This window comes from Lonchura striata, chromosome 13 (genome assembly GCF_046129695.1).
Source record: "Lonchura striata isolate bLonStr1 chromosome 13, bLonStr1.mat, whole genome shotgun sequence".
Classification (NCBI taxonomy): Eukaryota; Metazoa; Chordata; class Aves; order Passeriformes; family Estrildidae; genus Lonchura; species Lonchura striata.
Window position 1 is genome coordinate 4,277,330 of NC_134615.1, and position 21,822 is coordinate 4,299,151.

General features: G+C 40.1%; 1 protein-coding gene across 1 annotated transcript; it reads left to right on the plus strand.

Moving 5' to 3' along the window:
* The first annotated feature begins 1,246 nt into the window (after positions 1-1,246).
* Positions 1,247-18,547, plus strand: UBA2 (ubiquitin like modifier activating enzyme 2). The gene is made up of 17 exons (XM_021536707.3): positions 1,247-1,422; positions 4,851-4,934; positions 5,204-5,274; positions 6,395-6,459; positions 6,847-6,947; positions 7,093-7,214; positions 7,878-7,945; positions 10,195-10,316; positions 11,095-11,194; positions 11,728-11,888; positions 12,805-12,898; positions 12,990-13,102; positions 13,552-13,707; positions 14,291-14,387; positions 14,951-15,056; positions 15,836-15,972; positions 17,232-18,547. Exons 1-17 carry the CDS (start codon positions 1,279-1,281, stop codon positions 17,513-17,515), a joined length of 2,025 nt encoding a protein of 674 aa, XP_021392382.1. The 5' UTR covers positions 1,247-1,278; the 3' UTR covers positions 17,516-18,547.
* The last annotated feature ends 3,275 nt before the right edge of the window (positions 18,548-21,822 follow it).

Consider the following 21,822-nt stretch of genomic DNA (forward strand, 5'->3'; position numbering starts at 1 on the left):
TGTCATTGTGCTTATTTCCAAGAATAACTGATTGAAAGATATTAGCAAGCCTCTAGAATGTGGTGGCAAAATTTGCATACTTCAGTTACACATGGAAATCAAAATGTAGAGATTGTTTCACAGCTCTAGTTACTCTTGGCATTTGGGAAAGAAATAAAGGAGAAAACCTTTTCTGTGTACTATTAGTATCCATCAGCCACATAGATCCCAGTTTTTAGAAATTCTTAGCTGTGGAGAACTAAATGCCAGCCTGATTTTAAAAAGCAATTCTGGTTTGATTTGTCCATGGATTGAAAATCAGGAGGGGAGTGGCTGAAGGCCCTTCAGCCTTCCAACATGAAGCTTTTCTGTGTTTTTCCAGTGAAGGAAAGGTTCCATTTGTGTGGTAGAATGAGCTGTGGCAGTGCCATGGGTTTGTGTGGGGGAGAATGCAGGGGTGAGTTAACCCTTGTGTTCTCACAGGTACAGAACTGGGGTGGGCTCAGCCACCTGCCTTGGTGCAGGGGGATTGTGCAGCTTTAGTTAAACCAATTTGCATTCTGTGCCTTCCCTGTTGGCTTAGGCTGAACTGCAGTATCTTCACTGATTGAGGAAAAGTAATTTGAGTTGCCTTAGAGCATTCTGTACAGGTTTAATGCTGCAACATAAATTAATGCACTAAAAGTATGGATTTAAAATAAGGGAGATGGGCAGGAGAGGAAATGACACATGAGTGATGGAATGCTGGCAAAACTGTGTTTTTAAGGAATTGTAGCTCACCATGTCAACTTCTGGAGGCAAGTTAGTTCACTTAGGTGAATTCATAAAAATAAATATAAAAAATAAAAATATATAATAAATATATTGAAATATATTTTAATATATTTATTAAATATATATACGGAGTTGGAGGGGACCCATCAGGATCTTCAAGTCTTGGCCCTGCTCAGGACACCCCACAAATACCAACGTGTGCTTGGGAGCATTGTCCAAATCCTACTTGAGCTCTCTTTATAATAATATACTTTTAAAATCTTAAACATATCAATAAATATGTATATTTGAACTATAAATGTGTTAAAAATCAGCCCAACCACTATGAATCTCCTGCGGCACCAGGAGCGCGGGCGCTCTCCGGCGGCAGCGGGGCTCGAACCCGCGGCTCTCCGGCCCCGCCCCGCCGCGGCGGGCCCGGGCAGCGCGCGGCCCTCCGGGGCGGCAGGGGGCGCTGCGCGCGCGGGCGGCGCGCTGCCGCGGCGGGCCCGTGAGGAGGCGCGCGGAGCCGCCGCCGTGTCCGTCATGGCGGCGGCGCTGTCGGGGCCGCTGCGCCCCGAGCTGGCCCAGGCCGTGTCCCAGGCGCGGGTCCTGGTGGTGGGGGCCGGCGGCATCGGCTGCGAGCTGCTCAAGAACCTGGTGCTCACCGGCTTCAGCAGCATTTACGTGGTGCGGGTCCATGGCGGGAAGGGGGCCGGGGCGCTCCGGGGCGGGCGGGGGGAGGCCGAGCGCGGGCGCCGCGCGGCGGGGCCGCGGTGCCGGCGGGGCCGCTCCGCCGCCGCGGTGGGTGCGCGGTTTCACAGCGCCCCGGCCGCCAAAGCCGCCGCGGGGCCGGGGCGCCACAAAGGGGCCGCGGCCTGCGCGCCATCGCCGCCCGCTCAGCCCCGCTCCCGCCGGGCGCGGAGCTCCTCCTTCCCGCCGGGTCCGGCCCGCCTGGCAGCGCCGTCCATCTCCGCCAGCCCGCGGCTGGAGCCCCGCATTGCCGCGCTGCGCCGTGCTCGCTGCCCGGCCATGGCTTGAAAGTCTTCGGTTTTGCCCAGTGCCGCCTTTGGCGGTGCCGGGGGTGGTGGCCGGTGGTGAATCACAGCGAGAAGCCCCCGGAGAGTTGAACTGGGCTTTCCGATCCCGGGCTGGAAACCTCTCAGTGCTGGCGCTTCCCGCGGGCTCCTGCTTTCACTTTTGCTTCCAGATATTAATCTGTGGATGCTACGGGAAGGGCAGATGTTAGAGGGTAGTAACGAAAAAGAGATGCAGAAAAATACTGTTGGTGGAACTATGATTGCCTGGTGTCCAGACCTTTGTTGGCTTCTTATTGTCTAAAAAGAGCATATGGTTTTAAATCCAGCTAGAGCATAGGTCTGTTTCCTTCAGTACCTTTTTACTGGCGTGCCCAGGAGTCACATCGGAGAGTTTTGAGTGACAGGTTCTGAGGAGTTGGGGTTTGCCGCCAAGACTTGTTGAGCAGAGCAGCTCGTATCTAAAACCATACCAGCTTCTAGAAGAAAACAGTTCGTTATTCTTACAGCTTGGGCTTTCCTATTGGAATGCTTTTTAAACTTGTAGAATGTGTTTAATTCCAATTTTTCCTTTTGGTTTGAGAGCTATCCAGTTGAACATTGCACCAGGGAAATAAATAACTGCAGAGAAATAAATAACTGCAGTGCATTTTCTGCACTGTTCCTCTCTTTTCCCTCACTGCTCTGCTGTGTCAGTTATGTACTCCTGCAGTCCATTATAGCAGAGTTTAAGCTCCTGATTTTCCAGTTGGTCATTAGACATAAATCTCATCGGGGTGTGCTTGTTGTTTCCCTTGTTATAGTTTAGGGTTGGTATTGCCTTTCCAGGCTGACTTGGGGGAACTCCATTGATTTAAATACATATTGGGTCTGTCTTCATATGACAGTATTTTATGCAAGACATAATGTTTTGATAATATAGGGAACAGGTGGGTACAAGACAAGGTGAGAGCAAAAGAAGACTTGTTACACAAAGAGGGAATTTGCTGTTAATAGAGTAAATTGATTTTGTCAACATTTGTGATATTGTTGAGTTTTCCTGGGTTATTAAATATTAACAAACTTGAACATCTGACAATACTTTTTATAAATAAGTTGTGATTTTTAAAAAATAATACTAAAATAAAATCAGTAGTTCTGAGTACTAGACAGCTAACTAATATGACTTAAGTATAGTGTTGAAAGGCATACCCTTGCCCGATGAATGAAGAACAGAATTATGTTTTTTCAGGATCCAAGTCTGAATTAAGAGCATGAGTAAATGTTGTTATGATGCCTTTTCTTCCAGGTTACCAAAATGGGAACAGTGTAGTTGTCTTATAAGTGAGCTGTTAAATTCCCATCATTCTTAGGTAGACTGAAGCTTCTGTTGAGGTCTAGTGGTCTCAGGTTTTCTCTCTGGAGAACTCTCTTTGCTCCCTTTAATGCTGTAGTTCTTGTTCTCAGCAGGAGCTGATGTTGCTTGTCTTCCTCTCAAATTGAAATATTCAAAGCTTTCTAGGTAGTGAAGTTTTTAACAGAGTTTTGCACTTTATTGTTTTCCCTTGAAGTTCTTGGGCTTTCTGGCTTTGAACTGAGCAAGCTTTCCGTGTATCTTTTGAGGAAGCAACAGAGGTAGAAATGTGAATTATGCAAATACTATTCTTATTACAAGAGACAAGGCCATGTGTAGTTACTGTGATACAGTGGTAGGAATATTTAACAACTCTATAATATATTTTCAAAATGTTGTATCTTTTGTTTGCTCCATATCCAAAAGTATTTTTATTAACTGTTTAAATAAAACTCTGTAGCTATTGCAGTTTTTAGTATGTTAAAACTTAGTCCTTCAATTGAAAATATTCCCTTCAGAAAAGAGGCAGATTAAATCCTGGGGTTTGGATCTCTCACGCAGAGGATGTTCACTGAGTGTGTACCATGATTTTTTCATAATTCAGGTTTGATTAATAAAGTCAGAAGCATGTGACAACACCCTGAGTACATCACATTTAAACTTCACACTGCACAGGCAGTCTGAGAGTGCTCTCTGGGTAGCTGAAGGTGTTACTGTGCTGAGTATGTCAGAATTACCTGTGGGAATTTGGGAGAAATATCTCATATATCTCTGAAATAGCTCAGAAAAATTCTCACTCTCCTCCTTAAAATGTTAAAGACAGGAGAAGACTTCTGAGAAGAGTTGTTGATCAAAGAAAGAAATTGCACAAAAAGTAGTGATAACAAAGTTAGGAATAAATATCAAAATTCTAGTTAAATCTTCTTAATCCTTGTGGGGGCTAAAGATACTGGAATTTAGGCTGTTCCTGTGTATATAATAATAAATAGAAACAGCTGTTAGGGGAATTGCAGTCATGGCATCCATTGTGCTCTGTGCTGTATGTTTTTAAACATTTTGATTGTGTGATTGGATTTCTATTTTTATCAGCAGACTTCATAATTTGTTAATGTGCACTTAGGCAGTTAGTCCTGGGCAGTAAAAGGCAGTAAAAGCTTTTGCCCTGCAGTGTGTGTGTAAGATGGCTGTGCAGCTCTTGATTTACTGATTCAGGTGCTTAAAGCTGTGCTCTGTAACGTGGAAGGACCAGTTGGTTTGGGGCAGCCTTTCCTGGGCCTGGGGGAAGCAGGAGCCAGGGCTCAAGGTGGGCGGTGCAGGGAGAGGCTGGCTGGACCTGCCTCGATGGATTTCTGCATTTTCCCACCTGAGCTTGTGCTGAGCTTCTCAGGAACTGCTGCTAAAATCTTCATCCTGTGCAAGCAAGAGCATTTCTATTGACTCTGCTCACTGCTGTGGGGGTGCATTTTCAGCAGGGGCTCTCTGCAGAAAGTTTGTTCTCATGTAGCCCTGCACTTTTATCATGGTCCCCTGTCAGCAATCATTGATAACGTGTGGATTCCTGAAGAAAATTAGGTGACCACTTGTGCCTCTTCAGTTGCTGTAGGTCTGATGTGAGACCTGAAAGATCTGAGAAGGGGTCTGTAAAGTTTCTGCATTTTGGCCAGCTGTCTTTTCTTCAAAATGTGTTAATGGTTTTTGTTCCTTTTTTTTTCCTGTGAAAATGAAATGCCTCTCTTGTGTGTTTATAGATTGATTTGGATACTATTGATGTCAGCAATCTCAACAGACAGTTTCTGTTTCAGAAGAAACATGTTGGAAGACCAAAATCACAGGTGAGGAAAAAGTCAGAGCTCAAGCCTCATTGCTCAGTATTATTTTACGGATATTGCTAGAAACATGTCACATTTTATTTGCTGCTGGGAGGAGGTAAGTGTTGGTTGGCTGATCATGGCTATCCACAGCATTTCATTATTAAAGTATTTAAATCTCTTAAGGTAGTCAACTTATTCGATACACAGCTGGTATCAAGTCTGTCTTTTAGAAGGAAGGAAGAAATAATAAGTGTTTTTTTTGTTTTCTTTTTTTTTTGTTTTGTTTCTAGGTTGCCAAGGAAAGCGTGTTACAGTTTTGTCCAGAAGCTAATATTATAGCTTACCATGATAGCATCATGAAGTATGTTTGGTTTTAAGCTCTAATTCCATGTTTGATTTGCAAGTACTGTGTTATTTAAATGCTATAATGGTGTGCTTTAAGGTATTTTACAAAGCTTCCTCAGTAAGGAGAAGTAGCTGTAAATATGAGCTACCACACACTTGAGTGGGAGTGTGGCTTTTGCATGGGTTTTAAGCTCTGGTAGTAAGCTGTAGTCATTTGTTTGTGTCTGTTTTTCATTTTATTGGCAACATTTGCCATATGACTTTCTACTCTGTAAGGACGTCCTGATGTCTTGAGCAATAATTAAATTAAGAGACACGTGACTCTTGAGTCTATGATTTAAAAAATTAAGTCTTTTGTGTGTGTGTGTAGATAAGTGTCATTTCTATACGCCCCAAGCTGTTGAAATTTAGTCTTTATGATCCTCAACCAATGAGTAGAATACAAGATTATGTAGGGTTCCATTAGCAGTTCCCCGTGTTTTAATTTATATTTGCCCCAGTTTCTAAAAAAATGAATATTCTGTACCATAGAGCTTTGAACTCTGATGTTGCTAGTAGCCAGTGAAACACTGACTCTCTGCATCCTCTTCCTGAAACTGTTAATCCTGTTTCCTCTTTTCCCTCTCTTCTTCTCCACCTTCTTCTAAGTCAGAAAAATGCAACATAAAGATAAGTGAAGTGTCAGGATTTAAGTCCCATGTGTTGGCTCCTCAGGGTATGGCCACACAGTCAAACCAATGGAGCTATCACAGCACAATGAATTATGCACAGTCTGATGAGCTGTGGTAATTACAGTGTGCATGTTTTAGCTACAGCTGATGGTTTTTAAGGTCAGTTACCACAGCTCAGCCAATTTACTCATTAGGTCAGAGCAGTTTAATCACTTTCCCTTGTCTGCCCGTTTCATTGGTCAAATTAGTACTAATTGCAGTAGCTTCCTTCCAGCAGCATAAAATTCATGCTTTCACCCAGCTTTAAAGTGGGCAGAAGACAAATGGGGCAGTTAAAGGGTAGCTAAATTGATAAGATGTGTCATTTATCACCCGAACATTGGTTGCATGTGTAGAGTTTCTGTTGTGCAGTAATAACCAACAGCTTGGATGTGCCATTTGAAATGTTGTTTTTGTTTTCCATAGCCCTGACTATAACGTAGAGTTCTTCCGCCAGTTTACGTTGGTTATGAATGCTCTGGATAACAGAGGTGAAGTTTCCACTCTGTTTTTATATTGCAGATACTGCTTGTTCCTTGCTGCAGTGTTGTTTGAATAACAAGTATCCTCCTAATCCATCTTGCAGTTGGACTAAGCCTCGTGTGCTTTGCTAGAAACTTGCAGGGGGGTTAGTGCTTCTGCAGGTGTTCTGAAAGGAAATGTGCACTGCTAATTGCTGCTTCATGGGAACTGCTGGGTACTGTGGGTACGATGTTGCTTTAGTCAGCTGAGTTTGCTGTGTTTATTAATGTCCATGTATCTTGTGAGAATGGGAAACTGGGCTTAAGTGCATAGGATGCTAGTTAGAATTTGGAGAAGGAAAATTTCTTGTTTCTTAACTATTCAAATTTTTTCTTTAAAACCCTCTTGATTTGCAGCTGCCCGTAACCATGTGAACAGGATGTGTCTGGCTGCTGATATTCCTCTTATAGAGAGTGGAACTGCAGGCTACCTTGGACAAGTAACTGTTATCAAAAAGGTTAGGTGGTGTGTTACTCTTGTCATTGGCTATTTTAAACAACAGGGAGTGGGTGTTTGGAGATAGAGTTACAGTTCATCTGTTAATAGCCCAAACGATCAGTAGCCTTCTCAGAGTGACAAGTAAATGCTTCATTTTTCACCAGGGAGTGACAGAATGTTATGAATGTCAGCCTAAACCAACTCAGAAAACTTTCCCAGGCTGCACAATCCGAAATACGCCCTCGGAGCCTATCCATTGCATTGTGTGGGCCAAGTATTTGTTCAAGTAAGTGATTTCTTTAAAGAAACGGGTACTATGGTTCATTCTTTTGGTTTCTAAACATGCAGAGAAAGAAATAAAATTGACACACTTAAAAAAATTATTATTATGGATTTTAAATTAATTTTAAATTGATTTAGATGGATTATGGTGAAAACCTCCAGTTCCTTGACCTGGGTTCTGGGGTGGTTATAAAAATGGAAGGTTCATTAGTATTTAGGCCCTGCTCTAATAGCACAAAAAATCCGGCAGAGTAGTTTGGCACAGCAGTGTAGGTTGAGGTTGCTTTATTCTTCATCATTGTATGAAATAAACACATATTTCAGTTTAATACATGTTTTAACAAGTTTGTTGGAATCATGGCTAATCCCAGAGGTTCTAAAAAGGCATTTAGTACTGCAGTGTAAATATTAGGCTGAATATTGGGTGAGCTACTGAGTGAGTTATACAGAAAACTGTGTTGCTGAATTCATTTTTGTATTGGGCATTTTATGTTGTCCACGTTAAGTCCACGTGTGATGAATCCCAGCGTTTTAAAAAGCAATGTATGAAGTGGCAGTCTCTCTGAAAGCAAGAATCATAAAATGAATATATAACCATTAGAAAATATATGTGTCTTTAACCACATATGCTGAAATTCTAATCATGTTGTTCTTAATTGTTATATAGCCAGTTGTTTGGAGAAGAAGATGCTGATCAAGAAGTCTCACCTGACAGAGCTGATCCTGAAGCTGCCTGTGAGTGTGATATAAGCCGGTGGCTTACCCCTATTACTGAAATGTTCTGTTTTGGAGATTACAACTCCTTTCTGTACATTTCGTAAGGTTAGAGAGTTCCGTTCAATTTTCTTTAAAGAAGATTCTGCTTCTGGCCTCTGGGAGGCTTTTATTTTGAACAGAGTACTGAGTGATATTTGTAGTCACTGCATTCCACTCCTAGCTGAGGGTTTGCAAGGAACTTCAGAAATTGTGTGTGAGCTCTTTTAGCCTGCAACACTTCAGCATTAATCTACATAGGCAATATGTCCATTTTGAGTTTTATTTTTATAGTTATTCAGTATTTTTTGTAAGGACAGTAATGGTAGTTACTATGAGGTGAGTGAGCATCGTTGTTGGTTGCTTCTTTTGGATCCTTTGAGAGATGATTGGACTTGGGAGGGGGAGCTTAGAGGATCCTTCGACTCTTCAGATTCTTTCAACATCAGATAGTGATCACTGGACAGGTTGTTCCTACAGGAAGTGCAGAATGAAATGGGTGAGTCTTAAAGAGTGGCAATAAAGTCACTTCAAACAATGGCTGCTGGTAGTTGAAAGGTAGCAAATGCAATGCTACTTACTTAAGTAACTACAGCAGGGCAGTTACAGGAGTGCTGAGCTGGTGTCTGCAGTGACAGACTGCCCACGGTCAGGGTGCTGTGGTTACATGGGGGTGGCAATGTCTGGCACCCATCTGGCAGCTCAGTACTGCACAGCCCTCGCTCACTGCCCCGCCCAGAGCAGGGAGAACCACACAAAAAGGGAGCCTCACAGCCTGGGATAAAAACAGCTAATAATGGAAACACATATGTAATACTATTGATCATAACTGGAATAAAGAGAGGGGGAATAAAACTCCAGACAAACAAGTGACACAGTTGCTGACTGCCCAATGGCCAGTGGATGCTCAGCCAGTCCCCAGGCAGAGATCAGCCCCTCCCAGCCAACTCCCCCAGTTTATGTGCTGAGTAGGATGTTCTGAGGTCTGGAATATCCCTGTGACCAGTTCAGGTCAGCTGTCCTGGCTCTGCTCCCTCCCAGCTCCTTGTGCTCCTGCTCACTGGCAGAGCACGGGAAACTGAAAAGTCCTTAACTTGGAGTATTGGCAGCAGCTGAAACATCAGTGTGTTACCAACATTGTTCTCATACAGAATCCAAAACACAGCACCAGGCCACCTATTAGAAAGAAAAGGAATTCTCTCCCAGCCCAAACCAGGACATCCAGGGAAGAGTTAATGCAGCATTTATAAGGGAAGTCATGCCCAGCACGGGTCTGTGGAAGGAATCAGCAAGCCTGTGCAGAGTGTGTCTGGTTTAGGCTGTTTTGAATGTCCAGGGGACAGATCCAAAAACTGTTAAGTGGTACCTGAGGGGCATAAGCAGCCAAGGGGACAAAAAAGGCTGAAGATCCTGAAGTGGATAAACTACTTGAATGATAAAGATAAATGGTGATTAGAGGAGTCTCAGAACAGTACACATCTCCTGTTCAGCACAGATGATTAGGCAAAGTTACTCAGTAAAAAAGATGAGGAATAACTGCAAAAAGTAGTAGAAAGCTTCACAGAACAGAATGACTGGGCAATGATAGATGAGGCAGGTAAATATGAAATAATGCAAATGATGCATTGGTGAAAGGGCGGAAACATTCCAAATTTACGCATAAAGTGATGCTCTCTGAGTTGATTTTACTCAGTTAGTTGAGAAATAGATTGTTCTGTAAAAACACCAACCTGATTATTAGAAATCTTGATAGCAATTTTTGGATGTGACTGAGAAAGAAGAAAATTATTAGCATCTTTATAGAGAATTTTTTTTGTTTAAAAAGAACCAGAGCTAGGAAACCGATTTTTTTTGTTGTTATTGATTGTTTTGAAATCCCAACCAAACTAAGACTCTTTAGCCCGAAAAGAGACTGCTAAAAGGGAGTGGTAAGACATTTCTGAAGTAGCAACATTATGTGGAGAAAATCAGTGGGAAACAATTGTTCATTTTTTCTGCTAGTAAAGGAGTTGGGTGATACCAAGTTAAATCTGTGAGTTGCATTTTCAGAAGCAAAGAGGAACAAGCACACTGTGCCTAATTCAGCTTTTGTTGAGTGCAGTAAAGCCATGTTATGCTCCATGCATAATTTTGGTAATTGACTCTGGGGGTAATATTTGGATGGGATTCTTTTTTTTTTTTTTTTTTTCTTTTTTAAAAATTTTAAATATTGGTTACCACTTTGTTAATAGGGGAGCCAGCAGAAGCAGAAGCCAGAGCACTAGCATCCAATGAAGATGGTGAGATTAAACGTGTTTCAACTAAGGAGTGGGCTAAATCCACTGGCTATGATCCAGTTAAACTTTTTACTAAGGTATCTTCTTTACCCCGAATAAATGTTATTATTTGAAATGTATGAGGTGCTGCAAAGTTAAATCAAACCTGAGCTTTGACATGTAATGCTAGCCATCAATTTTGTGTTGTGACATCCACCAGTTTTGCTGTTGTGTTGGTCTCTTGCAACATTTGCTTGTTTTAAGGATTCCCTCTGCATCTGTAGAGATGGCTGCAGCAGCCTGGCCACTCTGTGCAGACAAAATTCCGTTGCAATTACTTTTAATGGGAAAGGGGCTGTTCGACCCCTGGAATTGCACTGGGCATAATCAGAACCAATCTGAGGATCTAAAAGCTGTCAGTCATCTGTGCATTATCAGGCTCTGGCATAAGAAAAAACAGATTTAGGAGTTTTTGTTCTAAATAGTTACTGAAAGTGGATAAATAGAGGAAATGAGCTTGAATGTAATGTTTATAGGTGGTAATAACTTTTCTTTGGAAATTCATTGGCATGTTCATTCACCTGTCTCAGAGGTCATACAAAGAACTGTAGGGGTGGCTTCAGTAGACAGGTAAACCACTGTTAGAGCTACTGTATCTTGATTTTTCACTTTACTCCTCCCCAGATTAATCAGAGCTATATCTGCTCTATGCAATGAATGTTAGAGAGTAGGGAATAAGATTGTAGAATCTGTTTTTATGTAGTTGAAAACATTGTCAATGAGAAAATCAAAACCTCATCAATGTAATGCTGATTTTTTCAGTGTCTTTTATTTCCCCCCCTTTAATTTAGTGGGGTTTTTTTCCATATTTCCTAGCTTTTCAAAGATGACATTAGATATCTGCTGACAATGGATAAGCTGTGGAGGAAAAGAAAGCCCCCAGTGCCACTGGACTGGGCTGAGGTACAAAAGCAAGGTAATTGTCCCTCCTCCTACTGTACATTTGTAAATAATACATGCTGTTTATTAATGCATCTCTGTGCATTTTTTTATTGCCACAGTTGAGATCTGATAATCAACATATTAATTCTTTATCCTTCCTGAAGATTTCAAATTTTTCTCTATATAGACAACACTTTCTCTAAGACTGTTTTGCAGTTGTTGTTTTAGATGCTCAGTATTGGCTGTAGAAAATACACGTTTAACAAAATTATGTCAGTTTATTCTAGGACACCTTACTGTAAGCACTTAAAAGATCTATCTCTGAAAGTTTTTTGATTGAAAATTTATGTTCACTCTAATTTGTGCATGTTTATAATATCATAGCTATAGTTGCAGTTTTAAAAGCAGATTTGTTATAAAATGTTTGGGCTACTGTAGTTGGTTAAGGATATCGTTCTTCAATTTAGAAAATACTGAATTCTGCTGAAATTGGAAAGTTATTCGAGAGAACTTCTGTGGACCTTACAAATATTCCTGATCTTATTTTTTTTTTCTTTTTCCCCAAAGAGCAAAACATTCCTGACCAGCAGAATGAGAGCTCTGCAGTGCTGAAAGATCAGCAGGTTCTCAATGTCAGGAGCTATGCAGACCTGTTTTCAAAGAGTGTTAAAACCCTGAGTCTTCACCTGGCTGAGAAGGCTGATGGAGAAGCACTTATATGGGATAAGGTTAGTTTGCCATTTATAAACTCTACACATGTAATACAATTATTAGTTGGGCTCATTCACATTCCTTCCAAAATGATACTTCTTAGAACAAAACTATCTGTCACCTTATGGAAACAGTTTCCATATGTAAACAAATATATTCTTTAAACCACTATTGTGTAACTCACTGAGGGTAAGGATTACCTGCTGTGATATGAATAACTTAATTCACCGAATTCTCCAGCTGATAAAAGCACAAACTCACAAGTATTTGTCGTGTTTTGACTTTTGAAAATATTTAAATAATGCAACTTCATTTTTCCCTTTTTTTCTGTCTCCAAAACATGCTCTTAGCCAGGTGTCAGTAGCTGGGGTTTTACTGAGGTTATGAGCAATCAGCTGGTGATGGGTGTGCAGTACAAGTTCTGTTGAAGAAAACAGGAATTTTTTATTTTATCCCCACACACAGTATCACTTCCAGTCAGTTGTCATTTGGTATAAGAAAAAGTATTCTGTAAATGGGGGGATGGAGGTTAAATAATGAGATATTACTACGACCAATAGTGCAAATACTTCTCTCTGAAACAACCAGTGTTTGAAACTGATTGAGATTTAAATTTCAATGTTGAAAATGTTTGAAACATTGTAAGACTTAGGATTTAAACATCTTTATAACTTACAAGGCATTTTATTAGTATAGATAGACTAATTTGCTACTAAAACACATGTTTAGAAACTGTAGTTAGTATTTAAAGTGCTACTGCTCTGAGTACATCATCTGAAAGAGGAAGCATATTGACTTTGAAATGGAATTTGGTACAGATTTTTTTTTTTTTTTTTTAATTCTGTTTTTTAAGGTTTTAGGAACCATGTATTGCAAACTCTTTCCAATGAGTAATCTGATTTTTAAATGCTTTTTGTATTAACTTATTTTTAGGATGACCCTTCTGCCATGGATTTCGTTACTGCTGCTGCAAACCTCAGGATGCATGTTTTTGGAATGAATATGAAGAGCAGATTTGATATCAAGTGTAAGGATAAAATGTAGCACTGTTTTATTTAAATTTCAATCTTCTTGTTTTCATCTGCTGTTAAAAATCTGCATACTGGTTTGTTTTGCAGCAATGGCAGGAAATATTATCCCAGCTATAGCTACTACCAATGCAGTGATTGCTGGGCTGATAGTGCTGGAGGGTTTGAAGATATTATCGGGGAAAATAGATCAGTGTAGAACGGTAAGTGGATATAAAATACTTTTGCTGTCTTGCTATTTATTATGTGTTCAAAAGTTATATTTAACATTTTTTCACTGTTGTGTAGTTTTACTGTCCCTCAGTTTTTACTTCAGTAGATTCTGAACATGCTGGGAACTTTCAGTCACAATGAAAAGAGAAGTGCAGGTCTTAAGGATCAATAAATTCCTGTGAGTTAATAAAAATTTGCTGCTGGATGTGAGAGAGAGCCAAGCTGCCATCCCTTGCAGTGTGGTTGTTTGGTGTTAGAGCTATTGGCAGGAGCTGCTCAGTCAGCACGGGCTGCACTGGTCGTGTGAGACTCCTGCTCAGCAGAGAGGATTAGGAAACAGGACAGCCTGTCAGACCAGGACAAGAAATCTGCAGGAAAACAGGATTTAGACATGCTGGTAACTACAGAATAACCTGATTTCCTCTTGTCTGTCTTCAAGATTTTTCTGAACAAGCAGCCAAATCCCAGGAAGAAGCTATTGGTTCCTTGTGCTTTGGATCCACCAAATCCCAATTGTTATGTATGTGCAAGTAAGCCTGAAGTGACTGTGAAACTTAACACACACAAAGTTACTGTGTTGACACTCCAGGATAAGGTAAATCTCAAGCTACATGTACAGCTTTCATTTTGAATCTAATATTGCAAATTATTAAAATTAGGTATTTGCTGTAGTATATTATACAATATATACAGTATATTTTGACCTTGCATCTCCTGTTTATATTTACTCTACATTTCTCTCAGCTACAAGAGGAGCTGATTAGCCAATATGCTTCTTGCTCATGTGTGTTGTATGTCTTGTGAAAGAATGTTTGCATTTTATAAATTTTGGTGGTTTTAAAGCCTCTTCATATCTAAGAGCAAAAAACCAAAATTTGTATTTCAGTTGAAAGTTCAGTAGCTACATTACAGTTGTGGTCAAAATTGATTTGTAATTCTGTCATTTTATGAAGTATTCTAAAAATGTTTCTAGCTTATATGAATCTGTAAGTATTAGACCTCAAAAATATAATAATTTTGTTTATGGAAGTGAACAAAAAAGTATAGGCTTTCAGTAGATGCCTGAAAATGAGCCAGAATAATAAAATCAACATAATTCAGGGTTCTTTTTTTAATAAATCTTTTTAAGTCAGAGATTGAATATATTTTAATATATTTTAATATATTTGTATTTTCAGATACTGAAAGAAAAATTTGCTATGGTAGCACCAGATGTACAAATAGAGGATGGAAAGGGAACTATCCTGATCTCTTCAGAAGAAGGTGAAACAGAAGGTATGTGTGCTCCTGAGGGTTTGGGATAAGAGTACACAAACCCTTGGAAGAGACTCTACAGAGTAGGTGTATAGCAGATGTGGCAGTGCTCACCCTGTGGACTAGTATTTGAAGAGGACTGGGTGTGCAAGTGTTTTGAGTGGCGTGAGGATAGCCAGGGGTATTGTGTGCAAGCTGCATGTGCAGCTCAGCTTTCCTGCACAAAGCACTGCTCAGCTGCTGTCAGGATTCCTTTCAGGAATAGATGCTGCCTGCAAGCCCCCTGCATATGCTGGCTTGTAGACAGTGCTCTGTTCATGATGCCAGAAAGCATCTCCAAAATGTTCCCAAACACAGTAATTGTGAAGTGCTTGAACGTGATGGCCTGAGGAGTAAATAAATCAAACATCATAAGTCGCTTTAACTCCTAATAGGCTTAAATACCAGCTTTTAATTTATATATAGCTAATATGTATTAATCTTATGTTCCTACATAAAAGTTCTGGAGTACTCCATATCTATTCAGATGTAAAGATCTTTCTATAAATAGCTTTATACACTGCAGGTTTTTACTGTTTTTGTAGCAAATAACCACAGGAAATTATCAGACTTTGGAATTCGAAACGGCACTCAACTACAAGCAGATGATTTCCTCCAGGACTATACTCTGTTAATCAATGTGCTTCATAGGTAAGTATTCTCAAATGAAGATGTTTTGTGTATATACATAGAGTGGTTCCACAGGGAATTTTTCACTCACAATTTAAATACCTGAATGAAGTTCAAAGATTAAGCTGCTGAGGGGAAATACAGAGGCAAAAGAGGAATGGTTATTTTTTTATTAAATTAAGGGTTTTTCTTTTGTTTTGTGTCTTTTTTGTTGTAATCTTGTTTTGATGGGGTTTTGTTTTTTACAACAATAAGTGAAAGAGGTTTATTTCAGTAATTTGTTGTTACACAATGTAAGAATACATTGCAAAAACAAATTAATGTTTGGGGCAATGAACAAGCAAGAAATTGGCATTTTAAAAAACCCCTAAAATTTAGAAAGGCAAAAAAAACCAAGCCTGCTAGGATAATAGATCCTCTACTTGACTACCTGTGTTCAGAAGTCCCTCTGAACTTGCTGGGGTGTGTATTTAACCCTGGGTAAGTAATAGACATACATAGAAACTCACACTGCATGTTCAGTGCAAGCAGGGCTGTGCTCTAAGGAAGAAAGGTAAGCTCAGGCAATGGTTTTTCTGGTTCCTAAGCATTTGGAGTTCATAGCACTGGCTGGAATAGAGTTTAGGAATAGACAAGGCATAAATTATAAAAGAAGACTGAACAGGACTTTCCTCTTTTTCAGTATGTTTTCTCATTTTGTCACAGTTGCAGGGTGCTCTAATACTTGAATGGGGATTTTTGTGTAAAAGACAGGATTTTATTTTCTGGCTGTTTAAAAGAGCATGTGTATTTTTCTGCAGTGAAGACCTAGAAAAAGATGTAGAATTTGAAGTTGTTGGTGATACCCCTGAAAGAATTGGCCCTAAACCATCAGAACCAACATCCAGGAACATTAGCAATGGTAGTGATGATGGAGCACAACCATCAACATCAACAGGTAATCAGCAGTAATCAATATTAAACAGGACAGTCTTTCTCTCATGCAGTCCTGTTAAAGTGGTCTTCAGCTGGGTGATATAACTTGGCCAATACACAGTAAAAGGCATTTAAGTTGCCTCTGTATGTAACTAATACTAAATAGAAAAATGCATATTTACAATTTTTACAAAGAGCACAAAAAGCACAGAAGTTTATAGTACATACACTTTAAAACTGTTATTTACCTGGTGTTCCTTTGCCTGTAAGATATGTGCACAGATTTGAGACACAAAGTATGTAGTCCCTTCCCTCCTGTTTGAGGGAAAACTAAATTTTAAGAGTATTGCTAAAATTTCCTCTGAATTGTATTAAAAATTGCATAATTTCACATAATAAGTTTTTACAGTGAATTTGAGTTTAAAACCAAACAAAATCCACTAGATGTCTTGAAAGTTCACATTTGGTTCTCTGCTTTGTCATACTATCTATCCATTGTTATCCTTTAGCTCTGTAAGTCTCCTCACCCTTCCCCTTCTCCCTCTCTTTGAGACTTCTCTCTCCTGGAATGTGGCCTCTCCTGGAGTTCTGCTGAGTGCAGTAGGGAAAGAAAAGGCTGCTCTAGAGCTTGGTGTGTGCAAAACTTCTTTTCCCAACAACTGCTGCAAACAGCAGCAATTCTTCTGCTTTGTACATGCATAAAAAAGTCCTGCTAACTAACGCATTTTGCATATTTTTGGCTTATTGCAGTATTTTCCACACCTGTAGTGAAGAAGCAATACCAGTGTGAAAACCATATTTTATAGTAATTTCAGGGACATTTAAGATACTCTTGTGTGGCTGTGGCAGTCTGGTCAGAGAGAGAGAAAGCTAGATAAGCTTCCCCATTAATTGGTCTGAGGGAGCTGGAGAGAAAGAATTGTAAACAATCCGCAGGTGTTTTTCAACAAGCTGTTTTCCCATAAGGATGTTTACCAAAAGGGTGGTTTCTTAATTAACCAATGATGATTTGATTAAAGGACCAATCAGGTCCACCTATAGTGAGCTAGAATATAAAAAGGAATGAGTTCCTAATAAAATTATTATTAAGCTTCTGAGAATGCATGGAGTGTGCATACACTCATTTATCCATGTCATCTCTGACTCAATGGTGACACTCTTGCAGTTGCATGGCAAAGAACGTGGATAAAGAATGCTCCAATTTTTATGTAGGGAAACTGGTTTGAGAGTAGAATGGATCCATTGCAGGATCCATTTGAGTCCCAAACACCTCTTTTGCAGCTCCAGAGCAGGAAGACGTGGTGATTGTTGACTCTGAGGACGAAGGTACTTCCAGCAACGCTGAGGATGTGGAGAGCAGGAGCCGCAAGAGGAAGCTGGAGAAGGGCTGTGAGTGCGTGGGGGCCAAGAGATCGCGCGCCGAGCAGGAGCAGGACGACCTCATGATCGTGGAGTCTGAGGATGAGGGGGCTGCCAGCAGCCTCGGGGAGGAGGAGAGCAGGAGCCACAAGAGGAAACTTGAAGAGAAAGGCTGCGAGTGCATCGGGGCGAAGAGCGTGTGCTAAGAGCAAGATGAAGAGCATTTGGGGGAGCCGCCAAAGGCCCCTTGACAACGTGATTTACATAAGGTCATACTGTAACAGCAAATTGTGGTGGGATGTGAAAAATGTCCAGAACTAGACTAACTCTAAGGCCTTGGTTGAAAGTGGATATCAAATCGCTGGCTTAAATAATTTTTGTCTGTTTCTCTTGATGATAAATCTCTTGTATCAATAGACTCAGAAAGTTTTCTCCGTATTCCATATATTAAATGTAGTGGAAACATAGTCTATGAATACCTACAGATAAGTATTTACCTAAACAGTTGTGAAAACAGCATGGTATTTTTGTGTAAATACCATTTAGGTATCATCCAACAGGACAAAAAAAACCCTGCTTTTGTTTAGTGAAAGGGCCCACATTTTGGGCAACTACATTTTTTATTTTTCAGTCATTACCTTTGAAGTTTCCCAGCAGTGGCCTGCCTGCATATTTGCTTATCCCTTTCTGAGGCCATGTTGCAAGTGTGACTGCTCCACCTCCAGCATTCACAAAATCACAGATGCTTGAAGAATAACATTTTTTGCCTAGTCCTAAACATTTTTCACACCCTGAACAAGCAAAGAAGAAAATCCAACAAAGCAAATCAGTGCCACATTCTAACAGTGTTCTGAAACATCAGCTGGCACTATGTACATTACTGTAAAACTGTTAATTTACTCCAGTTTTTCAGCTCGTACTGCCTGATATGTCAATGTAAGAAGCAAATTTTTGTGTATTGTTACAGTTTCAGGTTATTTATATTTGATGTTTTGTAAACTCAAGATACTACTACTATACTGTACATCTGATGGACCAAATAAATAACATCTGAAATACTTGCTATATTTGCTTGCACAGTCCAGAATTATGCTGACTTATGGGATTTTACAATGTATAGCCTTCAAAAATTACTGTATTATTTCCATTTTTCTAAACATAACCTAGTAGTACAGAACTTAAGCTTCACTTGTTTGAGGTGAAAGGGGAATTTTTTTAATAAAACTTTTGTGAATGTTTTTTTTTCTTGGACAATCAGTTATTGTGCGCTTCAGCTGCAGCAGATGCGCCACCGCACACACTTTCACCACCTCATGCCTTCAGAAGGAAGAAAGCTCTTGAGTTTTACATATCACACTTTGTGTGTGAGACAAAAGTGTAATGTTTAGAATCAGTGTCTTAAATCCTACTGTAGTTGTGTTGGTAACTCTCAAAACTGTCACTGTTGGTTTTCAGAATGCATTAATTGGCCATTTCTATCGCTATACCAAAATAATCTACTTTTGTGCCAAGGACCCAAAACTGCTCCCAGTCATAGGTGAGTGTGCAGTGAGCCTTACAGAGCACAGCAGTTGAGCAGCATGATGTAGTCTGTTACAGTTTGCAGACTGACTAAGTTGTAAAGCAAATGTGAATTTTACAGAAGGAGACTGTTAACAAAACAAAGTCCAGCTCATTATGTTAAAATTGCCAATGCTGTGCAAAACAGCTTCTGTGAGGCAATATTTTATTTCTTCTTTTAGGCAGTAATAGTCATATGCAGTGGTTTTTTTGAGGCATAATAGTTCACAGTGAAATCCTTTTGAGTTAGTTGCTGCTTGGCTGGCAGGAGTGAAGACTGAGGTAAAGATGTAAATAAGGTATCAGAGAAAGGACTGCAGTGCTTCAGTGGAAAACTTCCTGCCATAAACAGCTGAAGCAATAGAATTTAATGTCTAATGACATCTTCCAAAAATTAAGGCTGACATATTTTGGGTTTAAGCTTTATTAAAAATAAAATTACTGCTTTATTTCAATTTCTAACTTTTTTTAAAACACCAGTAGAGGTTATAATCGTGGTAGCTTACTGCATTAGTTTTAGTGAAGTTGAGAGTGGAGTTGGAAGTTGAGTGGAGTACGAGCTGGACTGAAATGTCACCGACAGATTCAAGGGTGAAAAAAGCAAGGGGGTGTTCTGTTCTGCCTCCCTGGCTGCTCCTCAAGTTATTACTTGTTTATTGTTCCTTAACCTTGTGTCCCCATTTGGTTTGCAGCATGAAGGGGCAGAGTGAGCTGCACAAGCCATGACCTGGTGATGTATTTGGAAGGTGCAATTGTGCTGCCCGTGCCTGGGTGATGCAAGACTGCTCCTGGAGCCCTCCTGTCACGTACTTTGAAGTGAAGGATTTTTATGTATTTCCTTTCCACAGGCTGCTCTCACAGAACGTGGGACAGCTCTTGGCTGCTCTGGTCAGTTCTTTGGAAGTTTGGCAATACAGAACAAGCCACTAAATGCAAACTGCTGCTGTGCGAGATGAAAAGCTGCTTTTCAGAACTGGTGGAGTATGAGTGTCCTTAATTGGCTGCTAGTCACCAACATTGTATTAATGGAGAATTTTCCAACTTAAACTTTCCTTTGCTCTTTAGAGAAAAATATAAATTGAAAAGTGTTTAAGTTTTCAAGTAATTAAAAAACCCTCAATTTTTCAAATTACAATTTGTTCAACTCCTAATAGCAGGAATGGTCATATGGAAGGAAGTTTAGATGCAAGGCACAAGATCTAAATGTTAAAATGGAGGAGAAATTCTTTCCAGTTCTTTGGCTCAGCAACCTAATGTAGGCTCTGTCTTCACTAACAATTTTGGAGCCCAGCTCATTAAATCAGTCTACAAATGGCTATTTTCAGTGATATATATTGTCTCTGCTGTCACACAGGGTTCTCAAATTGTTTGTTTATCCTCACGCAAAATTCTCTAATGCAGATAAGCTTTTCTGTCTGCTTTTATAGAGACATTTATTGATGTTTGCATTTTTAATTTACTTAGCAAATAGAGTGCCATGTGTGGATAAGAAAATACAGACTATTACAGAATGTACCTAGTGTCTGCATGCTTTTAATTTAATATGCCTTTTCTGCAGCACAGCATGGAAAGGAATATTGACCATTAATGATCGACAACAGTTAACCAGAGATTCATTAAGCTGTTCTGATGGAGGGTGAAGGAATTCCCAAAGCATTGAATCACCTTTATGAGGCAAGTGATAACTATTCAGGAGAAAGAACTCTGGGGCCCTGGTGACAGACAGCCTTGTGCTAGCCCTTTGCTAAAGAACCACTGCAACTTGTAGGTGACCATTTAGTGTTTGTGGTGTTTCTGTGACATTTTAGCTTTCCTTTATGAAATCACTCCATAGCTGAAGCACAGAGAGAGGTGCATACTTTCCTCGTCTCTCGCCTCTGACAGCTGGGAGCAGATTGATGTGCCATTTCAAGTTCTGACCTTTACAACAAAGACCTCTTACTAACCATTTATTAGATTTCAGAAGATAAAATCAGCTTCTATCCAGTCTGTAGATACCACTGATATCTGCTTCAAGCTCTACTTCTACTGCCCCAAAATTTAAAATTTGGGTTAGAAAACTGAATAAACACAGAATTAAGGGAAATAGATTTGGTGTTCTGTTTCTGTGGTAGACATATTTATTTTCTTCACAGCTAAAAGGACAAAAACCCCTCCATTTTGTGCATCTAAAATAGCAGAATGTGTAAGAAAGCAGGAACTAGGCTCAGGATAATACAGCAAATTGTACATTTGTCAGGTATCTGGTTTTTGCTTGCCTGAGATTGTTTCTGGGCTGGTGCCTGAGCAGAATGACTACAGGCAGCTTATACCTGCAGAAAAATGTACATGAGGGAGGGGCAATGTTTTTTTTTTGGAAGCCTTGATGCTTTTAAGGGAGAACAGGATAAAGTAATTACATGTACTTGTAGATATAGCTTGGTATCTATTACATTGAAAGGAGATAATTGCTGTTTAGATACATGTCATCTTGCTCTCTCCCATTGGCAGACTCCTTCAGTCTCATCAAAAAAAGTTAGAAGTTTGCAGAACAATTTCAAGAGAAGATACAGGATTGCTCTCAGTCCTCTTCAGCAGCACTTGAAGAAACCTGCAAAGGTTAAGCAATTTCAACCCTGCAATGCTGGAGAAGGGACAGACCCCCAGAAAGTTCTGTGGCAGCACTTTGGCTTTGGAGATGTGGGACTGACACCTTTACTGCTGAGAAGTGCAGGGCCAGAGCTCTGTGGGACACAGGGCTCACTGGACTGCAGCATCACTGGGGATTCGGAGAGGAGCTACAAGCTGGAGAGTGCAGAGGATGCAGAATGCAGAGACCAGACTTTATTAGTTACACTTACAGAGCAGCTTTATCCTTGCACATTTGTTTATCATTTTCAGTTAACGAGTGATACCTCTATAATACCTCTAAAATACAACAAAATGTAAATGTAACTGGTGTTCTAAACAAACC

Coding starts and splice junctions, on each gene's coding strand:
- UBA2 (XM_021536707.3), top strand. CDS start 1,279: ATGGCGGCGGCGCTGTCGGGGCCGCTGCGCCCCGAGCTGGCCCAGGCC. Junction 11,889..12,804: donor AAGCACTTATATGGGATAAG/GTTAGTTTGCCA, acceptor ACTTATTTTTAG/GATGACCCTTCTGCCATGGA. Junction 13,708..14,290: donor TGTTGACACTCCAGGATAAG/GTAAATCTCAAG, acceptor TTGTATTTTCAG/ATACTGAAAGAAAAATTTGC.